The following is a 27,533-nucleotide window of genomic DNA, read 5'->3' as shown; positions in this document are numbered from 1 at the left end:
CAGGTGCGCCCCGCCCCCCTCCCTGACCAGCCACCTTCGATAGCCGCTCGGAGGCGGCCGCCATTGGCTCTAGCGCCCACTCAGTGTTTGGAAGTGTGGTGGGGTTCTGAGCCGTGGGAGAGTCGCTGAGTGTCGCCGGGGGCAAGGGGCGAGTGAGGGGCGGACAGAAACATCGTGGGCGTAGGAGGCAGAGTGTCCGCACACAGAAGGTCCGACGAGTGGGGGTCTTCCCGGGGACTTCGGCAGGAGCGCCGGCGCAGCACCTCGCACACCCTCTGGGAGCGCCCGCACCTGAACACGAGGCTCTCCAGCGCGCGTGCGCGGCAAGGGTCTTCCCGCACCTGATCGCGAGACCCTAACGGCCGGCTGCTCGAGGCTTCGCCTGCGCTACCGGGTGGAGACGGTCATGGCGCAGCGGTGTGGGCCGAGGCGGTGCGGGGCGCTCCTCGCGCTGCTGGTCTCGCTGCTCCTCTTCCGGGCTGAGGCGGCCGAGGGAGAACGTGGCGTCCACGGTGAGGGCCGGGGCGGGTCTCCCGGGAGGAGTGGAAGGCCGAGGGCGGGACATTAGGGTCCGGGGGCTAAGTTGGGGTGCGAGGGGCCTTGGGCAAGGTCTGAACGGGGCGAATCGGCGGGAGAGGGAATTGGGGGCGACCTGGTGAAGCTCAGGGGGTGTGGTGGGGCGGGCTCTGGGAGATTGAGCCTGGGGATGAGGCTTGGGAGCCCCTGCGAGTGAGGACGGGCGGCGGAGCCAGGGTTGGGAAAGTTTCTTGCGGGTGAGGGAGGAGACTTAGGACTGTTGACCAAGAAGGAGTGGCATTGGCCCTTCCTGTGGCAGGAAGGGGGTGAGAGGCCCAGCAGAAGACCAGCCTCCTCCTGGCAGAGGGAAGTTCAGCTGCCCAGGAGATCCCTGGGAGGCCAGGCCTGAGAGGGTGGGGGTTGGATTAGGTGACGTAATGGCAATTTTAGCCTCTGGGAAGAAGCCCCCACGCCCACCTCTTTAGATTTATTGGACCACAGCCTCCCGAGAAATCTTAGCTGGTTCGGTTGCAGTAGAGCGCCTCCAAAAAGAAAGGTGTTTCTCAGTGATATCCAAAGGAAGGAGAAGAACAAAAGTGTTGGAGGGGAGAAACTTTGCCAAGGTGCAAGAGGGGGGACCCCTTGGTGTAAGAAGAGTATTGGCATTGAGAAGCTGGGGTTGGGTTCGTGGAACTGGCCCTTAACAGGTTGGTGGAGAATAAGGCCCAATTTAAATTTCTACATTCTCTGGAAGTTTGGTCTGGGAAGGTCTTTTTGAACAAGTGTTGTCATAACCTCAGCTGCTTCAGACAAGCACAGCCAGGCTTTGGAAAAAACCTTTTCAAAGAAGAATTCATTGATTCAAGCAAAACTTACTGAGCCCCAGATGTGTCAGGGATGATGCTGGCATCGGTGATAACACTGAGTTGTGACTCAGACAAGCCAGGTCCCTGCACTTAAAGAGCTTATATTCTAGTGGGAGAGACAGAGACAATGAGTAAACATTTAGATAAAGAGCAGTCACTGCAGTATTAAATTACTAAGAAGTAAATGAACAAGGTGAAGTACACAAACAACGTGATTTTAGATGATGGGCCTGCTTTAGCTCAGGTCGTCAGGGGAGGTCTCTCTGAGGAGGGTGACGTCTTGAGCCTTAACACAAAGACCTAGTAGATGAGAGTCCAGTTGGAGGTAATGGAGTACAGAGTCCTCGAGGTTGGCGCAAGCCTGGTGGTATTCAAGGAAAAGACAAGAACCATCCTAGCTGGAATAGAAGTGGGGGTGGGGAGAGAATTGGAGGAGGAGGTGAGGTGGGAGAAGTAGGCAGGAGCCAGGTGGCTTCCTAGGCCAGCATTTTGGGTGGAAAGAGAAAGCAGGGTGTGTGTACACCAAGTCATCACCTGTGGTGGCTTCTGAAGGCTGTTAATTTCCCCACGCCAGGGGCAGAGAGGAGAAATCGAGCTAATGGGGATATCCAGGGTCATTGGGGAGAGAATCAGCTCTGTAGGTCAAGGAATCAAGAATGCAAGTGTTGGGCACCTGGGTGGCTCAGTCGGTTAAGCGTCTCCCTTTGGCTCAGGTCCTGATCCCAGGGTTCTGGGATGGATCCCCGCATGGGGCTCCCTGCTCATCAGAGAGCCTGCTTCTCCCTCTGCCCCTCCTTGCTGCTCTGCCTACTTGTGCTCGCTCTCTCTCTCTGTCAAATAAATAAATCTAGAAAAATAAAACAGAACTCATTAAAAAAAAATGCAGGTGTTGAACTTTCTTGCAGTCTGGACTAGAATTTGACAGCCCTTCTGGACTTTTTTCACTGATGTAATTATGTTAGGATGTACCCTCCAGTTACCTGCCCTGGGACTTTATCAAAACTGAGTTTAGGGGGCGCCTGAGTGGCTCAGTCGTTAAGCTTCTGCCTTCGCTTCTGGTCCTGGGATCGAGCCCCGCATCGGGCTCCCTGCTCGGCGGGAAGCCTGCTTCTCTCTCTCCCACTCCCCCTGCTTGTGTTCCCTCTCTCGCTGTCTCTTTCTCTGTGAAATAAATAAGATCTTAAAAAACAAAACAAAACTGAGTTTAGGGTTAACCTCTACTGCTTGCTCTGAGCTCCCATGTGTTTAATCCTTGAAACAACCTGGTGGGGTGGTGAAGTTAGACAGGTCTTGCCTAAGGTCACACAATCGTAATTGACAAAGTCAAGTCTGGCTTCAGAGGCCTTTTCTTTTCCTAGTGGCCTTTCTGGCTGCTGCAGCTGGCTGGACCTCCTGACCTTTCAGAAGTACTCCTGTCCGGTTGGGTGAACTAATGACCTTGCTTATCTGAAGTTCTGTTTGTTTGAAGGCTTTCAGTAGTTTAATTTGAGGCCGGAAGTAGTTTTGATTTTTTTCCCCCCTTCTGACTGCTTTGATGAGTGTGGTGAGGTGGGGAAGTGTGTCGTGAATGTGTGTGAGGGGACGATCGTAATAGTTGGTCAAGGAACTTGATCTGTGTGAAGACATGAGGGGGCTGAGGGGTAGAGGAAAGGTGGTAGGGTCAGTGGATTGTTGGAGTTGAGGTTTTGGAGGGAATGAACTAGAAAGACAGGATACAATGGGCAGTGAGTGAGACGCTTGGAGCAGAGGTTCCAAGAAGTTGTGTTTATTGAGACAAGGTCTAGGCATAACCGTGGTGGGGCGAGGCTGAGGAGAGGACAGGATCACTGGAGAAGAGGTCTAGGAACCAAGAGGCCAGGGTGGTCTGAGTGTCACCCACCTGGATACGGAAATCACTGAGAATGATGAGAGGCAGCCAGGAGCTAAAGTCACGAAATGAGGAGTAGTGATCTGGGCTAATGGATGATGCACAAGGTGGGGTACAGTCTACTTTGATGATGAGATTAATAGCTGGAGTTTTGAGAGGGCAGAGGGTGAATGGTGTAGAAGCAGCACCAGGAGCAAGGAGACCTCCCCTCTTGGGCATGTCCTCAGGGGAAAGCAGGGTCTGGTTAGAGTAAGAAAGTGATGAGAATGTTCCAAGACGAAATTGAGGAAATGAGAGATTTTGCTTAAGGTAGTTGCTGAGTTCCCAAGTCCCGGAAGTTAGGGGACAGAGAGATGGGAACAAAATAGGATGTATGGGGATGAGGGGGGTAATTCAGGAGTCTGGGGCTGATGAGGTGATAAGCAAGTGATAGGAGTGCCATGTGGTTTCAAGGCTGACAATGTTGGGCAGGCACTGGGTGTTGGAGGGCAGACAGGAAGGGGTTTGGGGTATAGCAGACACTGGAGTCTGGACAAAGGGTGTCCTGAATCCGGACCCCTGCTGATGGAGGTGGGGGGAAAGCTGATGCTGCTCTGGGTGTTTCTAGCATTCAGGGAGAGTGCCAGTCTGCCATGGAAAGCGCACAGAGATCATAAACTGGCTGTTCCCAAGAGGCCTCAAACAGGCTTTATGTGAGTTGTAGTTTCTAGAATTGGGAATTTTTTTTATGGAAAAATTTGGCTGGGGCTCTGCCTGAAAAATGTGAAGATCATTGGCACCAGGTCAGTGTTCCTGCATAGCACCCATAGTGCTCGTTTTGGAAAGGACATGTACTACTCTCCCTGTCTTTTTTTTTTTTTTTAAGATTTTATTTATTTATTTGACAGAGAGACACAGTGAGAGAGGGAACAGAAGCAGGGGGCGTGGGAGAGGGAGAAGCAGGCTTCCTGCCGAGCAGGGAGCCCAATGCCGTGCTGGATCCCAGGACCCTGGGATCATGACCTGAGCCGAAGGCAGACGCTTAACAACTGAGCCACCCAGGCGCCTTCCCTCAGTCTTTATGTACTTGGCCCACCCACCGTATCTCTAAGCATTTGAGTTGTGACCCCCCCCATCTTAAGAATATGCTCCATTTAGTAAATGGAGGTAGAGAAAACATAACAGCTCCTTATAAATTGTATAGTATGGGGCGTGTGTATCATTGCTGTTAGGGAGGGAAAAGCCTTTATCAGGTGGCCACAAATGTGTGTGTGTGTGTGTGTGTGTGTGTGTGTTTTAATCTTCCCCTGGTGACAAGTCCTGTTATTTGGAGTGGCCCAAAATACGTAATTTTTCACTCAATTCAAGGGCAGATAATACAGTTGGCCCTTGAATAACACAGGGGTTAGGGGCATCTCTGTGCAGTTGAAAATCCACATGTAACTTTTGATTCCCCGAAAACTTAACCTACTGATAGCCTGCTGTTGACTGGAAGCCTTACCAATGACATAAACAGTCAATTAACACATATTTTCTGTTACATGTATTAAATACTGTATTCTTAAAGTAAGCTAGAAAAAAGAAAATGTTATTAAGAAAAGCATCAAGAGAAAGGTCAATTGTGTATTCCTTTTCAGAATAAAACCTTAAAAATTCCTTTGGGAAGTTTAAGTGTAGTTCCTGCTGCCAATAACTTTACGCCTGACCTTGGGCATCAAAGCTTGGCATTAATGGGTACTGGGCTCATGGTCTTTTGTTGATTGTTCTTGGGACTTTCCACTGGAGAAAAATGTAGCAGCCTTCATTTGAGAGCCTCTACTGCACTTTCAAGTGATCTTCAGTTTCCATTAACCTCTTGGGTTAATTACAGTTTCTCCAGCACCTTGACTTAAAGGACAAACTTCCCAGCACTTCTCCAATAAGCATATTCTTAGTCACCACTCCTATCTTTTCACCCCCATGGATGGTTGTAAACTGAGCGGTCAGAGATATGACAAAGAGCTAAAGTGCAGTTGGTGTTGGTGATCAGCTGAGGGTTCTCCAAAGTAGCATCTTCTAGTATTTTTTTTTTTTAAGATTTATTTATTTATTTGAGAGGGAGCGAGGGCACCCTCAGAAGTGGCAGGGAGGGGCGGAGGGAGAGAATCTTCAAGCCGACTCTGAGCATGGAGCCCTGATGCTGCAAGGCTCATCCCATTACCCATCAGATCATGACCTGAGCTGAAACCAAGAGTCTGGCGCTCAACTGACTGAGCCACCCAGGCGTGCCTAAGCATCTTCTGGTATTCCTGCCTTCACAGAAGAGGCACTTGTTTTGCTTGCAGTTAAAGCAATTTGTTCCAGGATACTCTGAAATATTTATTCAACACATTTTTTTTAAGTTTTTTTGTGTGGTGTTTTTTTTTTGGTCAGAGAATGAGGGAGTGAGAGAGCCAGGCAGAGGGAGAAGCAGGCTCCCCACTGAGCAAGGAGCCTGATATGGGACTCAATCCCAGGACCCTGGGATCATGACCTGAGCTGAAGGCAGATGCTTAACCGACTGAGCCACGCAGGCGTCCCTTGAAAGATTTTATTTATTTGATAGTGAGCACAGGCGGGGGAATGGCAGGCAGAGAGAGAGGGAGAAGCAGGCTCCTCGCTGAGCAGGGAGCCCCACGTGGGGCTCAATCCCAGGACCGTGGAATCGTGACCTGAGCCGAAGGCAGATGCTTACCCGACTGAGCCACCCACGCGCCCCTGTTCAACACATATTTATTGGACACCTACCCCGTGCCAGGTACAGTTTTAGGCCCAGGAAACAGCATTGAACAAAACCAGTGACCTCCGAATGCATGGCAGCTACCTTGTAATGAAGACAGTACAGTAATAAAATGAGCAATGAGTATGTATTTGGTGTGCTAGTACTGAAAACATGGCCTTTGAAGCTCAAGTGGTGACAGTCCCTAAAGAACATTGAGGGCCTCACCTTCAGGTCTGCTGAAACATTCCTTTACCCTGGTCAGCATTTGAGAGCTCAGCCATGATAGAGAAAGCAGATTTCCCTTTCACCCAGGTCTCCGCGCACTTCTCATTTTTCCTATCCCCAGAGTCATTTGCAACTCTCATGCTTGTCTTGAGGTAGTTGGCCAGGCGTCCAAGCCTCTGCCATGTGCTGAGGCCAAGTAAGTGATGAGGTAGCCTGAGATTCATGTGAGAGGGGAGAGAACCCTGAAGGGGTCACACTGAAATGATTTCATGGACCCCAGGAAGCCTTGGTGGCCCACTGGTCATATGACTGACGCATTTTTCACAGTGACCCTAGAAGCATTAGCATGTGGATTATGGGTGTCTTTATGCAGTCCTGGTCACAAATGTCATTTCATGTATTGTTTCTGACGAGATCTTTTTTTTTTTTTAAAGATTTTTATTTATTTATTTGACAGAGAGCACAAGTAGGCAGAGAGGCAGGCAGAGGGAGAAGCAGACTCTCCACTGAGCAGGGAGCCCGACATGGGGCTTGATTCCAGGACCCCGGTTTCATGACCTGAGCCTAAGGCAGCCGCTTAACCGTCTGATCCACCCAGGCGCTTCCTATAAGATCTTTTTTTTGAAAACTGAAAAGGGATGCTGGAACATGGGTGCTGAGGCCCAGTAACTTTAGAGTTTAGTTTTAAATTATTTGATGTACATTTTTCATGATTGGAAATCCATTTTAGAAAGGGCAAAAAATTTAGCTGTTGTTTTACATGCTAGTGTTTGAGATGCATCTCACCCAACAGGGTCCTGGGTCCATGGCTTCTAAAGTCCTTGAGTTCATATATCACGAGTTCATGTCATATTTTATATGTGTCCCTGGGTCTGTCATTTAGAGTCTAGGACATGCTCTTAAGTGGGTGAAAAATTTTATCATAGTTTGTGACCTTTCAAAGGGCCACTCCTTATAAATAGATATACAGTATGTGTGTGGTATTGAAATTTAATGGTATGTAATCGAAAAAACATGTCTAAAAAGGTTCCTTAGGGGGATGATAATGAAAAAAAGTTCGAGAAACACTGTCTGAGGGAGAGGGTTCGTTAGCTTTCATCAATTTGTGAAAATGGTCCATGATTCAGAAAAGGTTAAGAATCCCTTGAATTAACAGGCAGTCCCATGAAGGACATTGAAACTGTCCTTACAGGTTATTCAGATGGGCTACTGTGATTCTAGTTATAGATTTCGGTAAGGGTAGAATTTATAGTCTTGTTTGAGTGATGAATATGAGGTGACAGTGGGTAGGAGTGGTAGTTTGCATTGTGCTGATGGTTTCTAAAATGTAAACTTTTATATCTAAATATTTTATATCTAAAATGCCAAGGTTTTATATCTAAAACAAGATATTATGAGTCTTATAATTTAAGTTGGATTTGTCATTGTAAATGTTCTTTCCTCATAAATACCTAAGGGTTATTTTAAAGTTTTTGAATTATTTATCCTAATAATGACAACTTCCAGGCACCCAAACCTAGAGGAGATGGGTAGTCAGTAGCTTTCTTTACTGAAATCAGAAGCACTCAAGTATGTAGAACCTACTCAGCTAACCAAAATAGGTGAATTTCTAGACCATTTTGAAATAAAACTGATCGTAAAATAAATGTCAACTCTGGAATTTGGCACAGTGGAATTAAAACAGCCATGAGTACCTCCCTGATACTCAGTACCTCTTCAGTTACACAGAACTTTTAAAGATTCTCATTCTTCGGTGAAGAGATACGGAAGGTACAAATGGGTAACCAGGGCATATTTTTTCTTATTTTCCCCAGGCTCTGAACACTTAATCCAGGATAATGTGGGGCTGCAGGACTTTGATCTATGTGATAGTTTGCCATTGTCCTACTCTGGGTGAAGATAAGGAGTGGTGTCACTTGAGGCACGGTAAATGGTCACACAGCAGAAAAACAAAGGGAGGAGTGATGGTTGAGTTGGTTTGATCAACTCTGACTTGAGGTTGTATTTGTGGTTTTCCATATCCCCTGTGTCCTGTCAGCTACCATATTCAGTCGGACTTTCTAGTGAACTGTGTCATCCCTTTTTTTACCTTCATTCCCACTGTCCCTTTATTAGTCTGGCCTCATCAAAATATGTTATCTACTATTTATTCAAAGCTTTGTGCTAAATGTTTTAAGGGCTTTTTTCTTTTTTTAATTTTTTTCTTATTTATTTATTTGAGAGAGAGAGAGCATGAGCAGGGGGGAGAGGCAGAGGGAGAGAGAAAGGGAGAAACAGACTCAGCTGAGCAGGGAGCCCAATGTGGGACCTGATCCCAGGACCCTGCGATCATGACCTGATCTGAAGGCAGACGCTTAACAGACTGAGCCACCCAGGTGGCCCTGTTTTAAGGGCTTATAATGGAATACAAAACTCCCTTAATCTTCACAACACTCTTAACGTCACTTGTCTGTGTGTCAAAGAAATCCCTCCCATTTGAGTTGTTTTTAAGAAACACATCTGAGATGCCTGGGTGGCTCAGTCGGTTAAGCGTCTGCCTTCAGCTCAGGTCATGATCTCAGGGTCCTGGGATCGAGTCCTGCTGTTGGGCTCCTTGCTCAGCGGGGAGCCTGCCTCCCTCTGCCTGCCGCACCCCCTGGCTTGTGCGTTCTCTCTCACTCTCTGACAAATAAAGAAAATCTTAAAAAAAAAACAACGCATCTGTGCATGCCCCCAGAATTTATCTCTTTAGGGACTATGGAGGAAAAGCTGATGAATCTCCTTGCTTTATTACTCAACAGTGAATTCAAGTGCCCTTTCCCAGATAAGCCATTGTCAGGACAGCCTCAAGATTAATAAATAGTGCATTCCAAAGCAGGCAACATAAATCTAGACGTCACAGAAGGGGACTTTTTGCTAACAAACTTGCCAGAAAACACTTAGATCATGTATAAATCACACAGAGACCCCCTCACTTAAACTTGGGCTGAGTTCTAATGTCCTAAAGATAGTTCTCTTGCTAACAGTCTCAGCTTTTACCGCTAAACTAACTAGATTTTTTTTTTAAGATTTTGTTTATTTTGGTAAAGATTTTATTTATTTATTTGACAGAGACGGCGAGAGAGGGAACACAAGCAGGGGGAGTGGGAGAAGGAGAAGCAGGCTTCCCATGGAGCAGGGAGCCCAATGCGGGGCTCGATCCCAAGACCCTGGGATCATGACCTGAGCCGAAGGCAGATGCTTAACAACTGAGCTACCCAGGCGCCCCTAAACTAATTAGATTTTAAAGAGAAAACTGTTTACTACGGAATATTTCTGACACCAGATGAATGGGCTTTTCCACATCAAGCAATTCTCCAGTTCTCAGTGGACACCCATTTAACTCAGTTCTGACACTGACACTGTGGAGTTAGCACAGACCCTACAGGTTACTAGCTCAGTCCCACAACCTGCTCCTCCCACACCTTCAGTTGAAAGTCCCAGGTTGTCACCTGTACTTCCAACCTACCTGCTATAAATCAAAGGTTCCCACAACACCCTCAGGTTTAATAATTTGCTAAAATGGCTCACAGAACTCAGATACATTTACCAGTGTATTATAAAGGATATAGATGAACAGCCAGATGAAGACATGGAGGGAAGTCTGGGAGGGTCCCCAGCACAGAAGCTTCTGTCCTTGTGGTGTTTGGGGTGAGCCAGCCTCCTGGTACATGATGTGTTCACCAACCCATCTCTTCTAACCCCTTTGGTTAGGGTTTTTCAGGAAGCTTCAGCATGTAGGCATGATTGATTATTAATTCAAACTCCCATCCCCCACCTCTTCCTGGAGGATGGGGGTGGGGCGAAAGTTAACAACCCATCAGTCTTTCCCTTGTCTTTCTGGCAACCAGCCCCCATCCTGAAGCTCTCTAGGGGCCCCCCCCAGCCACCAGTCATTTCATTATCACTCCAGAGATTCCCAGGCTCTTAGCTCTTGTGTCAGGAACCCGGGTCAAAAACCAATTATTAGAACAAAGGTGCCCCTAGCACTTAAGAAACCACAGGGAGGTGGGGGCAGTGACCAAGTATCTATCCCTTACTATGTCAGAGATAGGTGGAATCCATAATCAGAGTTTTGCCTTATCTTCCTGAGCCTCCCAAGCTTCCGGTTTACATACTCCAAGCCTCTAAAATCTGCATTTTTTTTTTTTTAAGCAGCCAGGCCTAAATCAGTGAATATGTGGCTTGCTGAATTAAAGAATATGGGGTTTATATGTTTTCCGGCTTTATTGTTAGGTTAGTATGCGTTTGTTGCATGTCCTGTTGTTCCCATGTTACGAGTGAGGAGATAGGCACAGGAAGGTTAGGACTGCCTCATCTAGGTAAGACAGCGGGCTCGTAAGAGGCAGCCAGGGACTCCTGCAAACAGAGATCTTTTACCAGAATGAGGATCTGTCTTACATGCTTTTGCCAAATGCCTGTTCCATAAGTGTCACACCCCTACACTAGAGCCTTTGGTCATTTCCTTTGTACCTTATATTGGCTTACAAGCTCTTTGAATTTCAGATGTGATTGAAATACTTTACCATGTGTGATTTGTTTTGTTTTGTTTTTCTGCCCAATGAGTCTTATTCTACTTGGAAATCCCTGGAGGGCAAAAGACCACATCCCCAGTCAGTGCCTTCTATGTAGGATGGCTGCTCACCCTAGTTTACCTTGGAGGGTTCCAATTTATGCCACCATATGTCACAGAGCAACTACTAAGAACACCCCCTTTCGTTCTGAAAAATGTCTTGATCCAGAGGGTATACTGTATGGTGACCCTATTTACATATAATAGCTATTCAAACACTTGTTGCTTAGTACTGATCAAGATACTAAGAAATTTAGCACGTTCAATTTTATTTATCCTATAGTTTTAAGTTTGTTTTTTTTTTGTAAGATTTTATTTATTTGACAGAGAGAGATAGCAAGAGCAGGAACACAAGCAAGGGGAGTGGGAGAGGGAGAAGCACTCTTCCCGCAGAGCAGGGAGCCCTATGCGGGGCTCTATCCCAGGACCCTGGGATCATGACCTGAGCCGAAGGTAGACGCTCAACGACTGAGCCACCCAGGCGCCCCGAGTTTTAAGTTTTTTAACTGAAAATTTTAAACAGAAGGGACCATAATCCACTGTCCTGATAAAACCACTGCTGACCCTTAAAAAACAAAAGTAATGCATTCAGAAGATTAGAACACTCACATTGTACTGAAAGATACAAATGGAAAAGAAAACCTGGGGAAAAGCCTGTACCCCTCCTTCAGGCCCTTTCCTTAAACGTATATTTATACACGCGTCTAAATTAAAAGTTTAGAAAGGAATTACAATATGTAAACCATTCTGCTTTTCCCCTTCTTAGTTTTAGACATTTTCAATACCGGCGCACACACCTTGGCCTGTTTGGAACAGCGCTGAGTATTCTGTTGTGTGTATGTCTCATAAGTTACTTAACCAGCACAAACAAGATGTCTTGACGTTGAATTTTCAGCTGTACAGGTCTGCGAGCACCAAGCCCTTTGTGGGTGTGGTAGTTGTTGCCCCCATTCTTTAAAACACTTGGATTACAAGACTCTTCATTGCTTTCTTTGCTTTTTGATACGGAGGAGTGAATTGTACTCTTTTTTGTGTGTGTATAGATAAGATTTTCAAATGTCTGAGGATTATTACAACAGAATTTCTCTGTGGCCATTGTCCTTAGAATTCTGAGTTGCTTTCATGGAAAGAGAAGTGCTGTTTTTAGTGATGGAAGGGTGTGCTACAGAGTCCTTGGCAAAGGATAAACCCGAGGAATGCGTGGTCAGTGTTATAAGAAATGTGAACGCTGGGAGACTATTTGATAGCTTGTGACTGCACATACAAGACTGGCTGAGTGCTATAGTGAAAGGGGTGGAAAATCTGAACAGGGTGTTTTTATAAACACTCTAAAGAAGAGACTAAACTGTAGTTCATGGTTGCTGCCTGCGTATGGCCTGCGAGCTAAGTATGGTTTTTACGTTTTGTAGTGTTTGAAAAAGTCAAGAATATTCAAGAATATTTCAAGACATGTAAGAATTACACAAAATAAAGTTTTAGTGTTCGTAAGTAAGGTTTGACTGGAATGACAGCCATCCTCATTCATTTACATGTTTGTCTTAAGGCAAATTTGAACACCTTAATTCTCAAATCTCTAATATTTTAGCCAGATTGTACTAAGTAAATACTAATGTTACTATTTTTCATTCTATATATTTAAAACCCACAGTTTTTAATGTTTTGACAAATTTAAAGGACTTGGAAGACAGAAATTTTCCTGTTGCTTTCCACACTATGGTGCAGAGCAAGTACTGCCCGTGTTCAGTGTTTGGCCCACCATAAAAGTTTACTGAGCTTTGCTCTAGAAAAACAGATGGGTGCGAGGGAGAGGACCACTTCATGAGTGTCTTCAGGTTGCTGAGATGGTCCCAGGCTTGCTTGTATTAGGCAGCCAGTGAGGTGAGATGTCAGGTTTCTTCAGTGTGTAGCACCCAGGGGAGTAAAAAGTGTATCAAGGGCTAGACTCCTAGGAAAGTTCTTTTCACTTGTTTTAGAAGTAAACTTACTCTGAAGGGTCATAAAAAAAATAAGGGGCTTCTGGGTGGCTCAGTCGGTTAAGCATCTGCCTTCTGCTCAGGTCGTGTTCCCGGGGTCCTGGGATCAAGTCTCACGTTGGGCTCCCTGTTCGGTGGGGAGTCTGCTTCTCCTTTTACCTCTGTCCCCCTCAGCTCCCGCTCGTGTTCTCTCTCACTCTCTGTCTCAGATAAATAAATAAAATCTTTAAAAAAAACAACAACAAAAGAACAAGTTCAGGGTGGTTGTTGATTCAAGGGAGAGAGCAGGTAGGATTGAAGTAAGGGGTATACAAAGGGTTGGAATTTGGTAAAGCTGAGAAGTAGATAGACTTGTGTTACAGTATTTTCTGTACTTTTCAGAATGTTTGAAATACTTTATTAAAATATCTTAATTTTGGGGTGCCTGAGTGGCTCAGTTGTTAAGTGTCTGCCTTCGGCTCAGGTCATGATCCCAGGATCCTGGGATCGAGCCCCGCATCGGGCTCCCTGTTCCGCGGGAAGCCTGCTTCTCCCTCTCCCGCTCCCCCTGCTTCTGTTCCCTCTCTCGCTGTGTCTCTGTCTGTCAAATAAATAAGAAAATCTTAAAAAAAAAATTTTTTTTTAGAGTAGGCAACTGCAATAGTGCCTTTTTGGAGAATGATTAGATACCGTCTTCTTAAGCCTGTAGAGTTAAATTAGATTGGCAGTGCCTGGAAGCCTAAAATTACTGTGATGTTCTTGTTAGCAGGTGACAGCAGGTTATTCCAGCTGATTGCACATGGAGTGAAGGTGTCTGAGCCTTTGGCTTGTTGTCTTGGTTGAAGTTCTGATGACTTTAGAACCGGAGGAACCTGTTTTCCATGACGAAGACCAGGCTGTTTGGCAATTTTATAATAGCTAATGTTCAAAATGCCTGCTGGGGTTTTGTAATTTAGGTTCATATTTCAGACAATACATGATTTTTAACCATTTCTGATGCTTTTCCAAGAGAACGTTAGGGTTTCCTAAAGACAGAAATTCCATTTTTACATACTCTGAAGTGAGTATTTCTAGATTTGGTGCTCCTCAGCTTTTCTCCGTTTTTCCTCTGCATTGAAAACTTACAGGATGTATTTCATTTTGCACTAGCATTTGTGAGCATACAAATAGGACTAGACACATAGTTTTCTTTTTTTTTTTTTAAGATTTTATTTATGTATTTGACAGAGACACAGCGAGAGAGGGAACACAAGCAGGGGGAGTGGGAGAGGGAGAAACAGGCAGGAGCCCAACATTGGGCTCTGCGGCTCCATCCCAGGACCCTGGGATCATGACCCGAGCGGAAGGCAGACGCTTAACAACTGAGCCACCCAGGCGCCCCTAGAGACGTATTTCTCATGATTGTTTTCCAATGCTGTTCTAAGACCAATATATCGTTTTATCATCTCTTAATATAATAGAATGATTTATTAAGGAATAACTTCCTGAAAATTGGTCCTACCAAGTTCCCCTCAGCCTTGGCCAGTTGGTGTGGTGCTGTCCGTGACCCTGTCATTGAGTGTGACTGTAAACAGGCCCAGCAAAGGGCCTGGCCTGTTGAGCCCTCGGATTGTGTTAAGGACCCTGAGGAATGTTTTGGCTTTTAGGCATCTTCGGTTTCATGTTTTTCCCACTGCGTGTTGTGTGGCTTTTTCTTTCTGTTTGTCTGAGGGAGGGGTAGTTATGTTAATGCCCAGCTCTCACCGGACCAATGTGAATTCAGATTGAGCTCTGCTTCTGGTTAGCTTAGCCTCGGTGTCCTCATTTGTAAAGTGAGCGTGTTACTACCTGCTCTGCAGTTTTATTGTGACTGTTAGAAATAGTGCACATAATGTACCTAGCATAATGCTTTAGTGAAGGTAGCATGAGGGGTTTCAAGAAATAAGTAATGCTCAGCATTTTGGTTCTTCTCTTTTTTTTTAAGATTTTATTTATTTATTTGACAGACAGCGAAGAGGGAACACAAGCAGGGGGAGTGGGAGAGGGAGAAGCAGGCTTCCCGCGGAGCAGGGAGCCCGATGCGGGGCTCCATCCCAAGACCCTGGGATCATGACCCAAGCTGAAGGCAGACGCTTAACGACTGAGCCACCCAGGCGCCCCTCTTCAGATTGTATTTTTAAGTAATCTCTGCACCAAACTTGAGGCTTGACCTCACAACCCTGAGATCAAGAGTCACATGTTCTACCAACTGCGCCAGCCAGGCGCCCCCATTTTGGTTCATTTTTATTTTAATCTGGATCTCCTAAAGTACAGTGCTTTTTTTTTTTTTTTAAGATTTACTTATTTGAGAGAGTGAGAATGAGAGAGAGACAGTACCTGAGGGGGGAGGGTTAGAGGGAGAAGCAGGCTCCCCGCTGAGCAGGGAACCTGATGCGGGACTCGATCCCGGGACTCCAGGATCATGACCTGAGCCGAAGGCAGTCACTTAACCAACTGAGCCACCCAGGCGCCCCAGTACAGTGCTTTAATGAAAAAAAAAAAGCCCTTTAAAGAAGGTGATAAGTCATGGAAGCCATGTTAACATCCTGAAGTATTTCTGGCGTTTTGTACCAGCCACGTGGAGAACAGTGAGAGTGCACTGATGCTTTTTCATGAGTTCACTTCTTTTTTTTTAAGATTTTATTTATTTATTTGACAGAGAGAGACAGCGAGAGGGAACAGAAGCCGGGGGAGTGGGAGAGGGAGAAGCAGGCTTCCCGCTGAGCAGGGAGCCCGATGTTGGGCTCGATCTCAGGACCCTGGGATCATGACCTGAGCCGAAGGCAGATGCTTAACGACTGAGCCACCCAGGCGCCCCTTGAGTTCACTTCTTAAGCCTAGACAGTAACAATTTCTCTCATAGAGGCTTAAAAGCAATTTAGTTAGTAAAAGCATGGGGCAAAGTGAGAATTTTCTCCATTTGACAGGGAGTTTCCAGACTTGCAGAAAGGACTCTTACACATGGTTAAATTTCACCTTGATGGAACCTAGCTTCAGGCAATTATTCTGCTACTTGGAGCTCTTACTTTTACTCTAATCAAATTTGTGTAAAAAAAAAAACAGGTGAGTTTTTTTTCTGTCTTTATTACAGAAATTTTCAAATATACACACAGTTGTGTGAGCCCACATGGACCATCACTCAGCTTCAGCAACTGTTAGCATTCTGTCTTTACAGACATACTATGGTTTTAGTCCAAGTTTTCTCTTAATAAAGAGACATTTCTAGGGGCGCCTGACTGGCTCAGTCAGGTAAGCATCTGACTCTTGATCTCAGCTCAGGTCTTGATCTCAGGGTCGTGAGTTCAAGCCCCATGTTGGGCCCCACATTGGGTGTGGAGCCTACTTAAAAAAAAAAAATTTCTAAATTCCCCTGCGACAAAAGTGAAGGTTCCCCACCCCCTCCTACCCCACCCAGGGAACCTCAAAATAAGGCTGTTTTCTGAAACTTACACTGTGAAGTCAGTGTGTCATCATTAGGAGCAGACGAGAGCCGCTCTCTGGGACATAGCGGCCCCCCGGCCTCAGGATTTGTTGCGAAGACACCGTCACATCTACACCATCACGTGCCAGTCAGGAAGCGGCATCAGGCAGTGGTGGCAGTCAGGGAAGGAGGTATCCCAGAGGCACACCTTGACTGCGGTGTCTTGACCGAGGTGTGTCCTGAGTTGCGTGCTCTGCGCCTCTGGGCTGCCTGGTAGATCCCGACGGAGCAGGATGTCCACGGGAATCTTGCAGCAGACTTCCTTATTCTGACTCCAGGGGACCTGCTCGTTTCGGCCTGCTTTCTGAGGTGGTGTGTTGATTGATGTGTACATCAACACGCTTGGCTGGTGTTTCTCAGCATCCTCCTGTGCCCTCTGCCAGCAAGCGCCCACATCCCTGCGTCTCATCAGCCAGGGCACCGCGAGTGTCTGAGCTGACAGGGATGAGGGCCAGATTCTGGGCAGTGTGACTTCACTAAGCTAGCTGCTCTCCAGCCCCGGATAGGGTTTTCTCTCCATTATATACTCTCAGCCCCTTCTTCACCTGTACCGAACGTGTATCCAGCACCCTTGCTCAGGAGAAGCTACCACATCTCCACCCTTAACGAGGTAGGTGGTCAGCCCGTCGCATTCTCTGCTGTGGTGTCTGGAGGTTCCCACCTTAGCTGCTTCGAGCTTTGTTCGGCATTCTCTCTCTGTTTTGAGATGCAGTTCACCTGTGATACAGTTCACCCATTTAAAGGGTGCAGTTCCTCTCTCGGATTTTTTGTCTGAAAGACTGTCCCTGAAACTGCTCAGGAAGCAAGGACACCAAGCAGTCCGAGTGATTGGCAGGGCACTGGATAGGCTGTTCACCTCTGCAGCAGTTGGGTCCTCCCCGCCTTGAGGTCGTCTTCACTTGTGGGTCATACGTGGTTCCTGTGAGGCTCTTCTCCATCTTGTCTTGTTAATGGCAGTGCTGCCTCAGACATTTGACAGCCGCCATTGAGCAAATCATACACCAGAGAACTCTTTTCCTTTGGTGTCTTGGGCCTTGTTGATTGTATATGTTTTGTGACCTTTGGCACGTTGTCAAAAGTATCTGCAACAGGTGCACACCCAGCTGATTCTGATTAATGTGACAGGAGGTGCCCCTGTTTTTTCTTAAACTGCTTAAAGTATTTACATACCATAAAATCATACAATCCAGTGATTTTTAGTACATTTACAGAGTTGTACAACCATCCCACAATCTAATTTTAGAATATTTCCATCATCCCCAAAAATCCCTGTGCCCATTTGCAGTCCTTACCATCCCCCAACCCCCCCTTTCCCCCCCAGGACCAGGCAGGCAGTAATCTACTTCCTGTCTCTCTTGATTTGCCTTTTCTGGACATATTAAATGATTCTTTTCATATGAAGTATCCAGGTAAGGTACTTTTTAATTGGTGATTAAAGGATGGTTGCTTTCAAATTAACAGAAAATTTCTTACTTCAGAATATGCTTTTTCTGGGCGCCTGGGTGGCTCAGTTGGTTAAGCGACTGCCTTCGGCTCAGGTCATGATCCTGGAGTCCTGGGATCGAGTTCCGCTTCGGGCTCCCTGCTCAGCGGGGGGGTCTGCTTCTCCCTCTGATCCTCTTCCTTCTCGTGCTCTCTCTCTAAAATAAATAAATAAAATCTTAAAAAAAAGAATATGCTTTTTCTGCTGCACTAGTTACCTGTGATTTATCGGTGTGTATGAGAGCACCTTGAGGTTTTGCTCAGTACTACAAGCCTTTTTGTCCATAGATCAATGTTTTGTGGAACATTTGGTTTCATGCCCATTATTGTGACATATATTGGGAGAAACGAGGTCTTGCCCTCTGCTTTTGAAAGCTGTCCCCTAGTTAGTGAAGTAAACCTAACAAACATGAAAATAATCAGGAGTAAATGACAGCATATAACCAAGTGTTGGGCCCTGGAGTACTTTTATTTGCGATGTTTATTGAGCACCCTGCTCAGATTGGAGCTTATGCCAGAAGACAAGAGATGGGTGGAGGCCAGGGAAGGTAAAGGAGGTGATGTGGACTCAGAATCCCAGGAAGATGATAGGGTGCTACTGGGCAGACGTGGAATCACATTGTCAGGTCATTCTCTTTTCAGCTTGCTTTCCATCCTCCTGATTCCTCCAGGAGAAAGTCTTTATTTTGGTGCAGGTGATACCTCCAGCACTTGCTTATCTCTACCTTCTTAAGAGACGGCAGCTCTCTAGGCCTTTGGGAGGCAAATGTAGCTGGCTGGTATTTCATAACATTTTGTTTGTTTCCCTTGTACTAGAGGAGGGTCACATTTGGGGGTACCTTGAAACCCAGGCCCCTCTTGGAATGCTCAGATGTGGCCCTTACAAGTACTGGAGCAGAGGAGTGCCCTCAGCTGCCTTGGGAGGTGGGAAGACTAGAGTTAGGAGCTTCTTTTTGAGGCTCTTGTGGAAATTTGGGTGTGAAGTGGTTGACCTGGTCAAACAGTGGATAAGGAAGGTTAAGACACATCCTTCAGTGCGAGGTTTCCCCTCGAGTCAGCTGTGTGTTTTGCCTTTGAAAGCCATATTTCTACACTGAATGGTGTACGTCTTTAATAAATGAGGGCAGGGACAGAATCAATATGCAACTGAAATATAGTTAAGTTGGGTGGGTGGGTATCTCTGTTAGATGATGTGTTTCTTTCCTAAACAAGGAAGAAATCACTAAGCCTGGTGGCAGCACTTTAGAAATGGCTCACAGAGAAGCTGTGCTGGATCTTGGGGCTCAGGAAAACTGTGGGCCTCCTCTGATAGGTCTGTGTGTCTTCTCTGTTGGCAGGATTGTCCTGCCAAGCCAACTGGTCTCTGCTTTATATTTTAGACTTCTGTCGAGTCCCGAAGATAGTGGGAAGATGCCGGGCCTCCTTCCCTAGATGGTGGTACAATGTCACTGATGGATCCTGCCAGCAGTTTGTGTATGGCGGCTGTGAAGGGAATAAAAATAACTACATGACCAAGGAGGAGTGTCTTGAGAAATGTGCTGGTGTCACAGGTAAGACATTGGTCCCTGGGGAAATGGTATAACCTAGAGACAGTTTATTAACTGGGATGTGATGCCTTTTGCATTATGCGCATTCTTCACGGCTGAACCTGGGGGATGTTTTTATTTTTTTTTATTTTTAATTATTTTTATTTTATTTTTTTAAGATTTTATTTGACAGAGAGAGACACAGTGAGAGAGGGAACACAAGCAGTGGGAGTGGGAGAGGGAGAAGCAGGCCTCCTGCAGAGCAGGGAGCCCGATGCCGGGCTGGATCCCAGGACCCTGGGATCATGACCTGAGCCGAAGGCAGATGCTTAATGACTGAGCCACCCAGGCGCCCCTGGGGGATGTTTTTAAAAAGCAGAAGAAACAGGCGCAGTTTGAAGGTCACCCACACAGTGGTTTCACAGCAGTCCTCTACCTCCTCTTCCCAGAAAGGGGAGCAGGCCACAGGCTGGAGCTGGGGGAGGGGGACATGACTGCCTCTTCTCCTCGATTCCTTTCTCTCACTGCTGAGCGCCAGTGCCCTGCCAGGCCTAGCAGAGGAGAGTCCTCCAGGCCACCCAGACAGGCTGCCCTCCCTGCTCCCTGGGCATTGGGGTTATTTTTACCTCTGGGACAAATGACTTGAGGAGCTCACCCAGCCAGCCAAGGTATGAGTCAAATTAAAACTGCAACATACTTGGGGCGCCTGGGTGGCTCAGTTGGTTAAGCGTCTGCTTTCGGCTCAGGTCATGATCCCGGGGTCCTGGGATTCCCCCGTCCAGAGACAACCCCTGCATCCTCGTTGGGTTTTATGTCTCCTCATGCACTGGCTGTAATCTCCCTTGGCTTTGACTTCTGCATTCAGAAATCAGGTATCTTATTAAAGTTGTACGTGAAGAGGGGGAAACAACAGTGGCCTTGGTGTGGCCAGAGCTTCCAAACAGTGCTTGAGCACACAAGCCCACACTGACAGAGCACCTCGAGGAACATTCTGATGATCTTTGTGTTGTGCTGCCCAGAAGACATTCGATAAGCGTTTGGAAAGCTGAGGTGGCCAGGTATTATTTTGGGATCATACAGGCAAGTCCCTTACCTTTTGGGGGGCAACTGGCAACCTTACCAGATGGTGACTGAGGAAAATACCATTTATTGTACTTTTTTTGTTGTCCGCTATGATCCGGCATGGGAGCAGGAATTAAAGGGAAACATTTTTTGCTACCTTTTCTGTCCTTTCTCCATTAAGAGTCAGCTGTAGGAAATGTGCCTGCCTGTTTGAGTTTCTCCTTATTTTTCAGGAAAACGGTTGAAATTTTAAGAACACAAGCAGTGAACAGTGGGCATTCAGACAGGATGTTGCTACAAAGGGTCATGGGTTCTTGAGTTTTGCTGGGAGAAGGCAGACAGCTGTCTCCCTACAGGTGGTCCAGAGTCTGAGGGCCCAGAAAGCTTGTTTGTTGGCAGCTGAGTGTGACTCCACTGAGTCTCGTTGCAGCGTCTCTCCCGAGTCTGGGAGGAGAGCTAACACTGCCAGAGCAGCTCGCCGCTGGAGCCTTCCGCCAGCATATTCTCTCCCAAGCAGGCATCCTCGGTGGGAAGCCAAATGAGAATGAGAATGTCAGTTTATTCATTTATAATGAGAACCAGAACTCCCCAGGGGACCAGACACTCCAGTCTCAGAGCCTGCTGTAGCTTTAGTCCGTGTAGGCGAGCCTCTCCGCCGGACTCCCAGAAGATCGCTTGCTGTGGAGAGGCGCAGAACAAGGCGCGCTGGTTTGTGATATGGATGTTTGATGGCATCCGGTGATGCCGGCCCCGTGCCTCTGCCCCAGCTCTGCTGGGACCAGCGGGGAGGCAGGGGGGGCCCAACTCCTGTCCTTCCTAGACCCTGCCGGTGCTTCCTTCCTCGTACTTCCCTAACCAGCAGGCCTCTCTGCCCCACGCCGTCACTCTGTGTGCGTGTGTGAGGTAAACTATACCTAGCTGCACAGGTGCCCAGTCCCCACAGCTCGGCGGCATCGAGTATGTTCGGACTGCTGCATACCTTTTTAAATTCATGGGGTGAGTTAATACAGTTAAACAGATTATTTGGCCTTGGAAGCCATTCTGTTTTTTTAAAGTCATTTCAGACATCCTTGATCTAATTACCAGTGAGGGATCTTAAAGTTTAATCCACAGGGGCAGTCTTGGTTCCTTATTTCCAAGTTCCAGCAGGCTTGTGGTCTGACACGTACATCGAAGGGCCCACCACAAAAGGAGAAATGGGAGTCACCGTGAGAGGCACGTGGGACCGTGGCTGCTTGGGGACTCTGCTCGCTGTGTGTTATGGGGCATTCTTGAGGTGCGCTTTCTCACCGTGTCGTCTGTCCCCTCGTAGAGAACACCATTGATGATCTGGCCACCAGCAGGAATGGAGCAGATTCCTCTGTCCCAAGTGGTAGGTTCTTAAAACCACCGAGGATGGAGTGAGGGCCATCCGGACCACGAGAAGGACATGTGTGATTTGGGAGTCGTATAAGGGCTCCCACCTCCTGGTCTGTTACTCCGAATCGACGAGCCGGGGCTCTGCCTGGGCTGCCAGCTTCCGGTTGCTAGCTGGCATCCTTACACCGGGGAGTTCATGTCCAGCGGCCGAGAGGGCCAAGGGGTGCTGCCGTGCTTCCAGGCTCGCCTCCGCTTCCTCCTGGGGGACAAGGGATTGTGGATGCTGCTGTGGCCCGCAGCACAGGCCCCTTCCCTGTCCCTGGGCTGGCCTCTGCCTGCTGTGCTGTCTCACTGGCCCACCCCACCTCTCCTTGCGTCTTCTGTCTCCTTTGTCCTCGGTTGTCCTTGCCGTCCCCCTCCCTGTGCCGAGTCCTCTGTCTTCTGCCACCCCCGCCTGCATTCCCACTGCAGTCCTTGATCTCGAGCCTTGTGTCAGCTTGCTTTGTAGTGCTGACAGCAGCTGCCCCCTTCCTCCTTTATGCTTAAAGGACTCTGCATGCATCAGGAGCCTGGGGTGAGTGGTCCAGATGCACTGGCAAGTCCAGCCCAGCTTTCTTGAAGGCCAGTTCCCAGGCAGTGGGCTCTGTTGGGCAAGACCTGCTGTGGAGGGAGGGACTCTGCCCCCGTCCCATTTGAGCACAGCCCCCCAATTGGCCAGTGGCTCTGCACTGACTGCAGCCTTGGCTTCGGTCCTCTGGTTCTGACATCAGTGCTCACGTGAGAGCGAGCGTTTCATTAGTTCAGTGGTTGGCTGGCTCGTTAGAGTCACTTTCCAGTTTTGCTAGACCAGAAATCCTGCAACTGTCCTGACCATTGCTTTGCCTAGGTTCACTCTTCATTCCCAAGCTGGCCTCCAAGGTCATCTAGCATCCTCAGGCACAGGCATGGTATCTCTGTTTTAGAAGAAAATCTCTCCAGGAGGGTGAGGGGCCGTTTCACTATGTCAAGGAATGAACAAGACCGTCTTCCTCAGCACCCCCGAAATTGTGGCTGGGATGAGTTTCCTTAGGGATCCCTGAGGTGACAGGCAGGCCTCCCCATCCAGCATGCGTTCCAGTGTGTGATAGAGCCCGTGAGGACTGGGGGGCGACAAGCCTACCCATGGAGGGGACTCCACTCCTAGTTGCCGGCGGGTCCTTGCTCCCTCAGTGGGCCCTGTTAGTCTCAGCTCCAGCCAGGCTGTGCATACTGTGTCCATCCTAGCCTCCCTGACTTGGATGTTTCTGTTTTAGTTTCCAGAAGGCAGGATTCTGATGACCTCTCTGGTGATATTTTCGACTACGAAGGTATAAGTTTTTGAAAATATTTATGTATGGGGTGGGGGGTGCCTGGGTGGCTCAGTTGTTAAGCGTCTGCCTCCGGCTCAGGTCATGGTCCAAGGGTCCTGGGATCGAGCCCTACATCGGGCTCCCTGCTCAGCAGGAAGCCTGCTTCTCCCTCTCCTACTCCCCCTGTTTGTGTTCCTGCTCTCACTAACTCTCTGTCAAGTAAATAAAATCTTAAAAAAAATTTATGTATGGGAAAAACATGTTTTCCTTAGTTGGGAACTGAGACACACTTGAGTATTTCCACTAAGGAAGTAGTGTAGCGCAGAGCTTCCCGACCTTCCGCAGGTGGTGGAACTCACAGGCATGCCCCAGGGCTGCGGGAAGCACGTGTGGCACAGCCGGGGGTGGGGAAGCTTCCCGGCGGGAGGCCGTGTGGTGTGCTGGCTCCTACCTCTCCCTGGCTGGGTGGCTCTGCCTCCTGAGGATGAAACGAGGGGCCCATGACAGATCTCTTAGAGACCAAGTCAGTACGCATGAAGTGCCTAGAACAGTGCCTGACATGGAGTGATCTCCTTACCAGTGGGGTCTGGCTGTAAAGAGAAAGATACCCCAAAACATGGAGGAGTGTCCAGTGGGCCCGACTGGCCACGTCTGTATTTATAGGCCCCTCTAGCGGAGAGTTGTGTCTGTTGGCTGGCGGCGGTGCGACTGCTCAGGAATATTCCAGCTCCACTTCACAGCTGAGCCCTGCTAATTTGTCCTCCTTGGGTTGTGTCGTTCCCAGAATATTGCACTGCCAAAGCAGTCACTGGGCCTTGCCACTCATCCTTGCCACGCTGGTACTTCGATGTGGAGACGAACTCTTGTGACAACTTCATCTACGGAGGGTGCCGGGGCAATAAAAACAGCTATCTCTCTAAGGAGGAGTGCATGCACCGCTGCTTTGGTGAGCCCACCTGATTCCTAAATGCAAGAAACAATGTTGGGTGGATGTGTGGGTGAGGCCTCTTGTGAGGACCGTGGGATGGGTCCATTTCCCCATCCCTAAAAGGAAGACCTTGGCGATGCTGTCATTTGGACGCTACCATTCTCTGGCTCCCTCCCCAAAGGGAGGCTTTAGGCCCAGCTGTTGCACAGACGTGTCCTAGGTTCCGAACCAGGGTGTCAAGGCCTCAGAACCCTCAAAAGAGCTGGAAGAAGTCCCTCGGAAAGAGCCTCTGTGAGCACCTAGTTGGTGGCAGCTCTGGAGGGCAGGAGGACTGTGAGCTGACCTTAGGGTTGTGTGTTCCTTTCCAGGCAAGCAGTTGTATCCTGTCCTGCCCCGTGGCACTAAAGGTAAGAGGCCTCTGGCCCTCCACCTGCCTTCCCTGACTTAAGCTCTGCAGTGTTTTTGCAGGCTCATGTGGTTCTCTGACACATAATCCTTCACCGTAAACATCTTTTGGGTTGAAAGTCCTGTTTCGGCACGAGAATGGTCAGACAGCTTGGAACATAATGCTGGAGGTTTGTCCCGCCAGGCAGTATAATGGGGCTGGAGGCAGGCAGTCTTCACCCGGGCGCCCTGGGGTGACTGGAGGACAAGTTGTGCTGTTAGGCTTGTGGGGTCTGCTGCACACAGGCCTGAGACTGGCTCCAGATTTGGAGGGAACTTTGCTGCTGTGGGGTGTGCTGAGTTGGTCACGGGTGACAGGAAGTTGGAGAGCCCTTGCTGTGTGTGGGCCGAGCGAGGCAGGGCCCGTGCTGTTGTCCCGAAGCAGGCTGGTCTGACAAGACCCCGGGCCTCCTCTCACTTTTGTTTCTGATTCCGAGCCTGAGTCATGGATGATCGTGTTTGCACAAAGGACCGGCCACACTGGTTTGGCCTCCTCTTTCCACTTGTTTTCCTGTTCAGGAGCCCAGACCTGGCCTGCGTGTCTGCTGTGGTTTAGAGGAGCGAAGCCAGAATCTGGGTTGCCCGGCAAGGGGCAGAACGCGGCCCGGGTGTGGAGGGTTGCGGGTGGAGAGGGGGCTGCCCCTGTCCATCCTGTAGCCACATGGGGAGAGGGAGCCAGGCAGCTGCCGTGGGAGGCCACCTTCTTTAGCTGGAGCCCCGCCTGAGGAGAGCGTCTTGGCTGACCGAGGAGACAGCGGTGGGGCAGCCGCGGTGTGGTTTCCCCCCCGGGCAGTGAGGAGCACGACGGTCCCCTCCCAGCGCCGCTCCGAACACACCCTTGCCTCTGCCCTAACCTCATTCCGCAGGCAGCCGCCCCGGCCACTGCCGGCCACCTCCTTCTCTGGCTGGTCAGTGTGCTGTGTGAACACACAACCTTGGGGTTTCATGTTTACACACGAGCCAGAGGTGTGTGCTTTTTACATCCTGGTACCCATTTGGTGGCTTGGGACTCCTGCACCGGTTGCCCCTGAGAGGTGGAAATACAGGTGGAAATGGGATCTTTTTGTTCAGAAAGAACAGAGAGAGCCAGTGGGTGCACATAGCACAACGCCTCCTTTTCTCAGGAATCTGCTTCTCGGGACTGTAGACTCCTTGCTGACCTCCCAGGCGGGCGGTGCCCGTTCTCCAGACCCTCCCAGGCTGGGGTCGGCGGAGGCCTGGCACAAGGGCTGCTGGTCCTCACCCTGAGCCCACCTGCACGAGTCCCGTGTGAGCCCTGTGTGGCCCTGCGCTGGCTCTGCTCCTCCTCGTCCTTCCGGTTCTGAAGCCTTTCTCTCCTCCCCAGTGGTGGTCCTGGTGGGGCTCTTCGTGATGGTCCTGATCGTCTTGCTGGGCGCCTCTGTGGTCTGCCTGATCCGGGTGGCCCGGAGGAGCCAGGAGCGCACGCTCAGCACCGTCTGGAGCTCTGGGGATGACAAGGAGCACCTGGTGAAGAACACCTACGTCCTGTGAAGGCCCTGCGAGCCAGAGGCCGCCCTTCCTCAGGCTTCCCTGCGGATGACGAGCACCTGGGATGGGAGGGGAGACCAGTGGAGCATGTGTGTGTGCTTTTTAAAATAGAGTGATTGGTTTGTATTTGTGCAATCATTAGGGCTTCGGGTCTGTTTGTTACTCCAGAAGGTGAGAGGGCTGCGTCCCGCTCTCCCGCTTGGGTTCGTGTTGGGAACCCTCTCGGAGGAGGGCTCTGCCTCACACCGTGAGCGGTCTGGCCCCAGATCAGAGTCAGCTGCTCTTCAGTTTAGTTCTTTGCCCCAGGTCTTAGTTTTCTTGATTTACGTTGAATCCTGTAGTGTCCTTTCCCATCACAAAAGTCATGTCTTAATAGCTTCCTTTGTTCTGTGTGGTTTTTTTTTGTTTTGTTTTTTTAGTAAGCAGAAACAAGTCTTTTTTTATTAGGATTCTGAAAGGAAGAGAAGAAAATGTACAAGTTTAATAAAAATGGCCTTCCCTTTAAAAATAAATTTCAGCAAGTGCTTGCTTTCTTTATGGGATTGCTGATTTAAACTCTACCAAAATTAACACAGAACAACACTACGTGAGATGTCCCATTCTAGAAATGGACTCCTTAAAAAAATTTCATCTTTCAAATCTTTTTAAATGAAATACATCTTACATTTCAACTGGGTGCCCGTAAAATTTCAACAGACAACACTTAGCCTTACCACCTGTGGTAATCTCTGGCATTTCCTTCTTCTATGTCACTTTTGAAAAATTCTAGACATACCCCACTCAATTGGTTTTTGTTTTTCTTTGTTTTGTTTTTGTTGTTGTTTTTTAAATAATGACCCAGTATAGACTACTCCACACCGTGAAACACTGCCTTTGAGGGCACAGGAGGATTGGAGTGAGGATGCATCCTGTCCAAGGGAAGACCAAGACCTTCCTGAGACTGGAGTGGCTTTGACCAAAATCACTTCGCATCCATGATTTTCATCTTTCCCCGAGGCTCTGCAATCTTTCTCGGGTCTCTATGTGCTTCAGCAGTGAAACGGGGACAGGGTACCATCTGGCTGAATTCGGCCTCCAGGCTTGGCCCCAATTCTGCTGCCTACCTGTGGGTGTTCCCTTCTTGCCTCTAGACTCTGGCGGCTCTTCCTTTCTTCCTCCTTGTCCACACACGTAATCATGAACATGGAGCAGCTTTGAGGGAACCCATGGGGTCAGGCAGGCGGCCTGGGGCCTCCACTTGCACAGGTGACTCAGGAAGCTGGGCAAGGCCTCCTTCCCTTCAACTTTCTTAGAAATCCCCTCAGGCCAAAAAGGTCACACTCTGTGCACTGGGGGAGAGACTTGCACCCCATAGGGCTTAGAAATCTATTCCAGAGGCAAGTTGGGCAAATACTCATGTCCTTCTTTGTAGCCTTCCTCATTTGTGGAGATGTTGCTTGGGGATTCTGGCCCTGGCCCTGCCAAGCCTTCTAGGCAGCCTGGCAGTCTAGCCTCAGAGATGATGGGGAGAAAATGAAACCTGCCTGCCGTATCCCAGATAGATAGGGACCCAGCTCTGGGAGAGCCTGGGGAGGCATTGGGAAGAGACTCCACCCACCATTCCAGGTGTGCAGCAGTGAGCTGGTCACTCAACTCCTTTGAACCTCCAATTTCCTCACCT

The 27,533-nt window shown here is 48.6% G+C and overlaps 1 protein-coding gene across 2 annotated transcripts; it reads left to right on the top strand.

Annotated features, from left to right (window-relative positions):
- SPINT2 (serine peptidase inhibitor, Kunitz type 2) lies at window positions 1-26,385 on the top strand. Of its 2 annotated transcripts, XM_025854343.2 has the most exons (7): window positions 11-512; window positions 19,097-19,267; window positions 21,618-21,677; window positions 22,957-23,010; window positions 23,777-23,938; window positions 24,289-24,327; window positions 25,710-26,385. In XM_025854343.2, the coding sequence occupies exons 1-7, from the start codon at window positions 407-409 to the stop codon at window positions 25,874-25,876; spliced, it is 759 nt and encodes a 252-aa protein (XP_025710128.1). In that variant the 5' UTR covers window positions 11-406; the 3' UTR covers window positions 25,877-26,385. The 2 variants fall into 2 exon arrangements, with proteins under 2 accessions (XP_025710129.1, XP_025710128.1); XM_025854344.2 differs by lacking the exons at window positions 21,618-21,677; window positions 22,957-23,010 and having other exon boundaries at window positions 1-512.
- The last annotated feature ends 1,148 nt before the right edge of the window (window positions 26,386-27,533 follow it).

Source organism: Callorhinus ursinus, unplaced genomic scaffold (genome assembly GCF_003265705.2).
Source record: "Callorhinus ursinus isolate GAN/ISIS: 27379988/994484 unplaced genomic scaffold, GSC_fseal_2.0 scaffold61, whole genome shotgun sequence".
Taxonomy (NCBI): Eukaryota; Metazoa; Chordata; class Mammalia; order Carnivora; family Otariidae; genus Callorhinus; species Callorhinus ursinus.
This window is presented reverse-complemented; position numbering and strand designations above follow the sequence as displayed.